This window comes from Mchenga conophoros, linkage group LG12, assembly GCF_057382185.1.
Source record: "Mchenga conophoros isolate Kocher_MC1m ecotype Shallow Benthic linkage group LG12, M_conophoros_male_GT1.1, whole genome shotgun sequence".
Classification (NCBI taxonomy): domain Eukaryota; kingdom Metazoa; phylum Chordata; class Actinopteri; order Cichliformes; family Cichlidae; genus Mchenga; species Mchenga conophoros.
The window spans coordinates 15,899,370-15,908,891 of NC_140537.1; the positions used below are offsets into that span (position 1 = coordinate 15,899,370).

The following is a 9,522-nucleotide window of genomic DNA, read 5'->3' on the forward strand; positions in this document are numbered from 1 at the left end:
GCAGTCATCTCAGCACCTTTTCCACTGTGAGGTAAAGACCTTATAGTATTTTTGGAAGACGTCCAACAATTCCCTTTGAACTGCACTTGCTGACAATGATAATGACTTTTGGGATGATGTTTTCTTTTGTCACCCAGGAAAATATGGCAGGGCTTAATGGTAATTAATCTTTTTTAAGCGTAATTGTTTTGTTAGAAGTGAGTGACAGGAAAAAAAATACCTTGGTGCGTCTTCCTTTCTCTTCGTGTCACCTTTTAATTTATCTGCCGCATCTTCTATTTCTGTATTAATATCCATCCTTCTGCAAACAGCCACAAAGAGGCCCAGCCTTGCCTTGTTTGCACTTCCCCAGCACTCCCAATTTGATTCGCTTCTTGATGGATCAGTGGAAAATGTATGGCAATTTCACCATCTCAGTCTGTTGCACAGCAATGCGGGAGGATATATTTGGAAGCTGTGAATGGCCTTTCTGTCAGTAGACTTTGCACTGAATAGACTGAGAGAGAAAGCTGCCCATACTGTTCAAATACATCAGCTATTAGGCTTAGTTTATATAGAAACAGTACCGTCTGGCTCTAAAGAACAGTTTGACAGGACACGTGGCAGACACATAGCTGGCCTTTTGCAGAATTCAGCCTGCACATTTTTGGACGGTCTTAAAAGTCACTCAGCATCACCTGTTTTACTCTATATGTGGATGTCTTCTTTCCATTAAGCTAACAATGAACAGATGTGTTGTTGATCATTGCTTTCACCGAATAAGAATCTGCCCGTCTCCATGACACGAGTACTCGTGCTCTGGTGCTGCAGAAAAAAGCGCGATGTCAAACAGATATTTAAATAGCGCGCAAGGCTTTGACATAAAGTAATAAAAATACTTGCAACACAATTTCATAAGTGCTGTCAGTGTTGTCTAGGCATCCCAGTTTAAAATTAAGTTTCACCACAGAGTCTTGCGCTTTGACATCTGTCAAAGTGAGACAGCGGCAGCGAGCAGTGAATAGGTGGTATTGTACAGCTAGAGCCTTGGTGAAGATAACTTCATCGTGAAGGTTGCTCTCACAGTGCAGAGGAAGAAAAATGGCTTTTATTAACAGACTTTATTCACAGTTGCAGAAAAGAAGGTCCATGAGAACGGAATAATTAAAAAAAATAACCTTTAGCATTTAAATTAAAACAGCTAGCTGGTTGATGAATAACATCTTTATCTTGGAGTGTAAATGAAAATTACATAACTCTTATAAAATACGCATGAGGGAACTGTGGAGACAACAGTGGATTACGTTGGACGGTGTCTTGTTTTAGTATATACTGCGTATTTGAGCAAACTGTAATCTTGTGTACGTCCTGTAGTACTTTATGTGTGTTCTTGTAAAATAATTTATTGTTATGACCTGTTTTGGCATCGACACTGAATCTCATCTCTGGATGTCCGTTAGCATCTAGCACCGCAGAACTGCCTGTCATTCCTGCAGGACGATCATTTTATTTATTCATTTGTCACTAGAGGCAAAAGAAATAAAAGCTATAGTCTTTACCTTACAGTATAAAGCACCTTGAGACGACTGCTGTTGTGAACTGAATTGAAAAAACCTTTAAACAACACAGACAAATAGTGAACTTGGTCTAGAGATGTCTATTAACACATCACACAGATGGAGACTTTTACCAACTTTAACTTTTAAACTTTAACTCTGATCTTGGCTCCTAAAATAGTTACCACATTTTTTCAGCCTGTTGGTGATGGCAAGCTTGGGCCATTGCCATTTTTCAACTAAGCATCTAATTTGCCTGATCTGGTACTTAGTACCAAGGCCTAACTAGTAATATGGTAAATCAGCCTTCTGGCTGCTCCCAGGAGGACCCGAGTGGTGAGGGAGTGGACTGCTGTGAGCCCACAGAGGGCCAGCACAGCTCCTGGATCTAGGCAAGCTTCCAGCCCCCAGCACGCATACCAGCCCATCTTCCTACCCCCAGGGCTTTCTCACTGATGGCTTAGACTGGCTTTTCGCTGTGCCATGATGCTTTCATTAAACTAGTTTATTCCCTGTTTTCCACTGCTGGGCATCTCTCCCATCTGCATTCACTCATAGCAATTGGCCAAGCTGCTGAGGCTCTGGAGGACATGGAAGCTGTGTTTCAGTAGGGATGCATGGCCCTGTTTTCTAAGGATCCAGTTGCAAAGGTAGAAAAAAGACTGCGTCTGTGTCGCACAGATCTACATCACAGGGCTTTATAGAAGAGTGGCTTATGTTGGCAATGAGAGAACAGTCATTCTTTTGTAATTACCTGCATTGTTGCAGAGGCACTTTGCATAATCCAAAGTAAGTTATGTAACCAGTCTTAATTGAGCATTGGGAAAGTGAAACCCACACATGTAGCTCGCGCACCAGAGATATAGGAACAGAATGATGAAAAATAGTTGATGGAGGAAAAAGTTAAAGACTACCAACTGCATGCAGAGGTGCGTGCAAAGCTAGCTGCAGCGGATGCAAGACTGGCTGATCCAGAATTAGAGATGTCTGCGTCTTGTGTTGTGTGTCCAGCTCAATTGCACCTTCCAGTATTTGTGAGTCTCCAATGGTTTTGCTACTGTTTGCATATTGATAACCACAACTTCACTTATTACAGTCTAATAAAACAAGATCTAATCTAATTTAATACCACAATGCTACTAACTGGTAATACTGTGTCTTAGTAACGACCTGTGAGACATAATCTTCACTTAAACCTCATCAAATTTAGGAAATTTAGGAAAACGGGCTCTATGTGTTATTTTGCATTCAAATGAAGTTTTGAAGTTCAGTATCTTTGTACAACTAGAATTACATAAAGTTAGCATCTATTTTGTTGTTAGAGCCAATCTACAGAGAAATATTTTTGATACTGTTTCAGTTATTATGTTACATGCTTGATTTTGTATAATATGTTGTTAGAGAATATATGCTGCGTGTTTAATTTGTGTCAGGTAAGAAAACATCACAGCGCATGTGTGGTAGCAGGTTAGAATGAGCCAGGATGGCAATGGAAATTTTTGTGTGCTGTAGCAGCAAACAGTTTTTTGACCGTGACATTGTTTTTTTGTATGTACGAGTCAGAAATAAATCTGGACAGCTCACATTAAGAAGTGTAAGAATAATTTTTTCAAAGCTTGGGACTGAAATTCGTCAGCACATTTGTCTTGACTCATTACTGAGTATAAGACAAGTACCATACAGCTGCTGTGCATGTTTATTCATTCACTGTGTGAAAGAGTAATGTCACTGCAAGCAACAGGAGTGCAGGGGATTTTGCTTTGCTAGATGTTTTTCACTAAAATGGAGAAGATTATAGAGGTAGCAAGCTGGCGTATAGTGGTTAGTGCTGTCCGCTCACAGTGGGAAGGTTCCTGTTCTGCTGGTCATGTTCTCTCTGTGCTTGCACGGGTTTTCTCCTTGTTTTCTTGTTACCGATTACAGCTACAGTATTACAGTATATAGTTATACCCCTCTTAAATATGTATCTGCACTCTATTAAAAGGGGAAGTCTTCCCAATACATTGTACTCTGCGAACATATCGCTATTCCATAAGAAGGACAAACCAGCTGATCAATGTGCTTCCTATCGCCCAATTAGCTTAATAAATGTTGACAGCAAAATTTGGTCCAAAATACTGTCTAGTAGACTAGAGAACTATATACCTAAACTTATTAAGGCAGATCAGACGAGCTTTATCAAGAATAGAGAATCATTTACAAACATGAGAAAATTACTGAATATTATAGAACACTCCAATGTAACCTAAACACAAGGACTTGTTGTATCACTTGATGCGGAAAAGGCTTTTGACTGCGTTGAGTGGACTTATATGTTTGCTGTGATGGAGAAATTTGGCTTGGGCTTTATAGACATGATCAGACTGTTATATGTCACACCAAGAGCAAGTGTTTTAGTAAATGGTATTAAATCATCAGAATTCTGTTTACAGAGATCAACAAGACAGGGGGACCCGACTTCCCCATTAATTTTCGCTTTAGTAATTGAACCACTGGTAGAGGCCATTAGAAATAATCAAAGTATATCTGGATACCAAATTCAAGGATTTGAATTTAAAATTTTGCTATACGCAGATAATGTTCTGCTGTTTGTCACCAATCAGGGCTGGACTGGGACAAAAAATCGGCCCGGGCATTTTGACTAGAGACCGGCCCACCAAAAATGTGACGTCATTCAGGGGTAAAACCGCAAGGGATTCTGGGAACTTGTGGCAAGAGGTAATAGCGCATGCAGGCTTTGAATTGAACTCAGTTACACAGCGATAAAAAAACCCACAAAAAATGGCAAGAAGCTGTTGTATTATTAACTGCAATAGCCGGTGTTGTGCCAAAAAGTGATTGTCTGCCAAAAAGTGATTGCTCGTATTTCAAGTTCAAGCTCAAGGTTCTTTATTTGTCACATGCATAGTTATACAAGTATAACACACAGTGAAATGTAGCCTGACACGCTCCTCGACATGTGCAAAAATGGGGGGGGGGGGGGGGGGGGGTAGAGGAAGAACATTATATATATATATTAGAGCTGGGCGATATGGACCAAAATTCATATCTCGATATTTTTTAGCTGGATGGCGATATAAGATATATATCTCGATATTTTTTTAATCCCATAAAGTAAGAACAAAAAGAGAGTTCTTGGTCAAAGGTACTTGTCCCAGATGTCACACATGTAACTTTTATTAAGATACAACTGTAGATGTACACGAAAAAATTGTCAAAAATAAATTGTCAGCATTTATTAAATAATAATGCTCCATTTTTTTTCTTTTCATACATAACAAAAAGCTAAAAATTGTAAACTAAATGTAAAATGTAAACTAAAAAGATGCAGATTTAAAATAACAAAGGCATCTTGCTCTTTAAAAAGTGCTTACACTGAATTAAAGTTTTCTAAAGTGCTTCTTTGTGTGTATTGCTGAACAATCATCTGGTACTTTGTGCAAAAAACCAAACATGTAAACAGATTGAATGAAATTAACAAAATTACATTCTTTGGTCAGTGGGTCTTTGTGCAAATCTCCAATGACAATAACAATATAGAAAGAACACAAACAAGCAAGGCCAACAACTGTACAGCTTACAGATTTTGTGCCAGGAAAACTAATCTGTCAACATTATCAGGCTTCAACGATGCCCTGTGGCAGGTTACAATGTTTCCACTGCAACTAAAAATCCTTTCAGAAGGGGAGCTGGTAGCTGGCACACAAAGATATTTCTTGGCCAGGAGGCTCAGTGCTGGAAAGGCAACTTCATGTTCCTTCCACCATTTGAGAGGGTCAGCATCACTCTCTACACAAACTGACAACAGGTAGCTAGAAAATTCATTTTCGATTGCTTCCCTTTTTGTGAAACCAGTGTTGGTGGCTGTGCTGTGCTGGAAGAAGCTTGCCAGTGATCTCTTTTTTTTAGCTGTGTGTCCTACTGCTGCTTCTTCTTGGTCTGCAGACTCAGGCACGGCTGGATCAGTCAGCTCAGACAAACACGTACCCTGATAGCTGAGCAGAGACTCTGCCTCCAAGATGAGTTTATGTTTTAGTGCATTAATCTTCTCACTAGGGATGTATTTCGCCCTGAACCGTGGATCCACAAAAGAAGCCATGTCCAACAGGTCACTGGTGGATGGATCTGCATATTTATTGTTGAGGTAATCCACAATGCGGGTCTTGATGGATTTACACAGCTCACTATCCTCCTCTCCAGGTGCCAGGAGACTAGTGTTAAACAGGTGTAGCACAGGTCTGACATAGGACAGGGTCACATACTTCTCTCCTGAAAGTGCATCAGTGAAGTCCTGACAGGGTTTGAGAGCTTTCTGAACTGCTTCCAGGACCTCTATGTCCTGCCAAGTAGGGACTAGAGGTCTGGTTTTCATGTCGACAGAGAGGACTTTAGAAAGTGCTCTTTCCTGCTCCAGAACTCTCTCTATCATGAGAAGCCTTGATCCCCAGCGAGTTGTTGCCTCTGTGAGTAGCTGGTGACTTGGAAGACCCAGCTGTATTTGCACTTCAGCCAGCTCTCTTCTCTTCCTCCAGCTGTAGGAGAAGCTGCTGACGACTTTCTTACACAGAGAAATAGCCCGGGTAATGCGGGCATCATCCATAGCATGTCCTGTGACACACAAAATACAAACTTTTAAAATCACTTTAATTGTTATGTTAAGATGCAAATCACTCAAAGGCAAATTAACATCCATCTCAGTTGTATAGAATGTGATGCATAAGACTTAACAATATTTGCAAAATGTGTCGTGTATTGTATAACCTAGAAATGGTTCTAGTTAAACTATCTTGGTAAAATCACCAGATCACCAAATGATTAGAACATGTTTTTTTTCGTTTTTTTTACACCTTTTAATCTCACTATGTATTTAAAAATGTATCCCTGTCTTGTCTCAGCTGTGGTCCTCATTTAGTGTCACAACTCAATCTAATACAAAGACAAATACACCCCAATACGTTTATTGGATTTAATAGGGATAGTTTATTTATTTGTTCAACTAACTTTCGATTTCTAAGTGATAGATGTATATGCTGGCTATGACTTATAAAAATATTTGTCTTGTGGTCCATAGGCATGTTTAGCTCTACAAGAGACTCTATACACTTTTCATTTATTAGCGTTTTTTTTTTCCAAATCAAAAAATTCAGTATTGCACTTACCAATGGCCAGATGAAGCCTGTGACCAAAACACTGGATCCTCGACCACTTGTTCAGTTGAACCGCCTTGACAATATTAGCCCCGTTGTCAGTTGTTATAGCAACCAGTCCCGTCGGGTTGAGCTTCCAGGTTTTGAGCACATCCTGCAGGGCTTCAGCTATATGCTCTCCGGTGTGGTCTTGAGGAAAGTAGCTGGTCTGGAGACAGGCAGTTTTCAGTTCCCAGTCTTCCATGAAATGTATAGTCACACTCATATATGGCTCGCATGTCCTGCTGGACCACATGTCGGTTGTCAGTGCGAAGTGTGACACTTTGGTGAGCTGGGCAGCGAGACTCTGTCTAACATCAGTATACATTTTTGGCAGTGCTTCTCTGGTGAAGTATTTCCGGCTAGGTAACTGGTATCTTCGGTCAAGAGTTTTTAGCAGCTGTATAAAGCCCTCTTGTTCCACAGTTGAGATGGGGACCATGTCTTTAGCAATATGATAGGCCACTGCTTTAGTAATTTCCCCCCACTTCTCACTTTTTGTATCATATGGCACAGCACGAGTATATGAGTGTTGTAAGGTGGTCTGTTTCACGGCAGGAACCTCGGAAGACTTTGCGGTCTGGGCTACAGCACGCAATTTCACACACTCTTCATACTGCACTTTATGGCGCAGTTGTAAATGGTGGTAAAGATTAGTGTTGCTCGAACCTTTCGTTGCGACGCTTTTTCGACATTCTCTACAGAATACATTATTCTGCTGCTCATCTGACACTTTGAACCCGAACCATCTCCAAATAATTGAGCCATTGGTTTTCTTTTTTCCGACGAGCTCCTCTTCGCTAGCTCCTGTGTCCATCTTGTTGCCAGCTGGAGGTTTAGCGATGGGGGAGGGGGTTTGTGTTCAGTGAGGGTGAGAGGCGGGGCAAACAAACCCAGACGAGAGAGAGGCAAAATAGCGGCTCCACAAGTGTAATTATAACGCAACATAGACTATATCGATATAAACGATATTGTCACAGCTTATGTCTTGTATAAAAATATATCAATATTTTTTAAAAAATCGATATATCGCCCAGCACTAATATATATATATATATATATATATATATATATATATATATATATATATAGTGTGTACATTGGGTGAATGTGCAGTAGTAGCAGCAAGCAGGTGAATTCTGTACATTAATATGAATAGACATCTGACTATTTTACAGGATAGACAATGTAAACATATTCAAAATTAAAGGAATTGAAATGTACATTGTGCCTTGGTTTAGTGTCTGGAAGAGTCCTGTCTCAGTCAATTATAGATGATGTGAGAGGGCGGGTGTGTGTGTTTAGGGCACGGATGGCTTGGGGATAGAAGCTCCTCTTGAGTCTCTCTGTCCTTGCCCGGAAGATGCGGAACCTTCTACCAGATTGCAGAAGTTGGAACAGTTTGTTGCCAGTGTAACGCAATCTGTACTTACGCCAAACCTTTAATGCGTGGAAATCAGGACTGTTGACCTTGGGCAGTTCACTAGGTGTCGGTGTCATCAATTTCACCCCGATGTTTAACCCAGAATCACAGTTTCTCTAAAAATAGGTTACAAGAAATCAAATGTATCCCAAATATCTATATCCTGTCAGAAGCTAGTTTCGTAAAGGAGATTGGTAGTAGCTGCTCCACCACAGGAACAATAAGGCTTCCAGCACACAATGGACACCACACTTACTTAACATAAACACATTTATTAGACACAATTTTAAATAATAAACCCCTTTTTTTTTGTAGTGTCTTTCCACTCAGTGTCATAAGAAAAATAAAATAAATAAATAAAAACAAATATGTATCCTTTAAGGTCCTTTGGCCAAAAGAAAATCACCTGAGCTCAGGGAAAAATAAAGCGCATCGTTGGGGCCCTTTGAATTGTTCCTACCGCTCTGTTGGAACGGTGTAGCATCCAATAATAGCATCCAGCAAGCAGCAACGACCATCTATTTGCCAGGACGGTTCGGCAGAGTCATCAGATGAGGACTTCCACAAGGCAGTTCATCCAGTAGGATCCAGGGCACCAAAAGGGCAAACAAACCAGCCTACACACAAGTGTGCAGAAGAATTAACTGAAATGTTCATAAGTCTCAGTACCACTGACTCAGTGTCCATGTCACTAACGGCTTATTTAACAGACTTACCATTATAATAATACAGGTTTGTCAAAATAAAAATATAACAGAACATAAATGCTGTTAACAATGCTCATTAATGCTGTTCTCTTAGGCATAACATAATAACACTGTAATTGACCTCGTGTCGGCCGCCATTTTAGGACATTAGCTAGGCTCACTTAACGGCTAGCTTGCTAACAGTCAGCCAATAACACACGTTATACAATATTTAGCCTCTTTCTTAACAACATGACAGCGGTAGATTTGATACCTCGCTGCAGTATAATAAGGCACAAAACATTTCATACAAACATGAGCTGCACGCTAACTCACCAGAGGAGTTCGTGTAATGGCGAATGCTGTCGGACTCAGCTCCGCTTCACGTTTGTAACTGCTACAAGACTTTTTCCTAACAACATATTAAATCATTAGCTTCACATATAAAGGTTTTTAAAACTATTTACAGCGACTCAAATGTCTACTGTACCCGAATTTCCAGCTCGTAGAGGGCACGAGAGCAGCATGCGCCTCATCGGACGAACGGAAGGAAAAACTCTGTAGCTGGACTAGAGAGTGGCTATGCGCATGGCACAGTGGTGCGTTCAGTGACCACAAATAATCAGAAATCCCATACTCAAACAATGATCTGGGTTACACCAGGATGGGACGGGTCCTTCAGTATCTGCGCT

At 40.5% G+C, this 9,522-nt stretch overlaps 1 protein-coding gene across 1 annotated transcript; it reads right to left on the bottom strand.

The window, feature by feature from the left end:
• Positions 1-5,087: 5,087 nt before the first annotated feature.
• Positions 5,088-7,631, bottom strand: LOC146562344 (E3 SUMO-protein ligase ZBED1-like). Its single transcript, XM_085293111.1, has 2 exons — positions 6,695-7,631; positions 5,088-6,143 (listed from the first exon to the last, which is right to left on the bottom strand). The coding sequence occupies exons 1-2, from the start codon at positions 7,536-7,538 to the stop codon at positions 5,113-5,115; spliced, it is 1,875 nt and encodes a 624-aa protein (XP_085149237.1). The 5' UTR covers positions 7,539-7,631; the 3' UTR covers positions 5,088-5,112.
• Between the last annotated feature and the right edge of the window lie 1,891 nt (positions 7,632-9,522).

What these genes read in the sequence shown, in the direction of transcription:
- LOC146562344 (XM_085293111.1), bottom strand. Translation starts at nt 7,538, where the DNA reads ATGGACACAGGAGCTAGCGAAGAGGAGCTCGTCGGAAAAAAGAAAACC. An exon ending in CAGGCTTCATCTGGCCATTG is followed by an intron (nt 6,144 to 6,694) that starts GTAAGTGCAATA and finishes TGTGTGTCACAG; the next exon opens with GACATGCTATGGATGATGCC.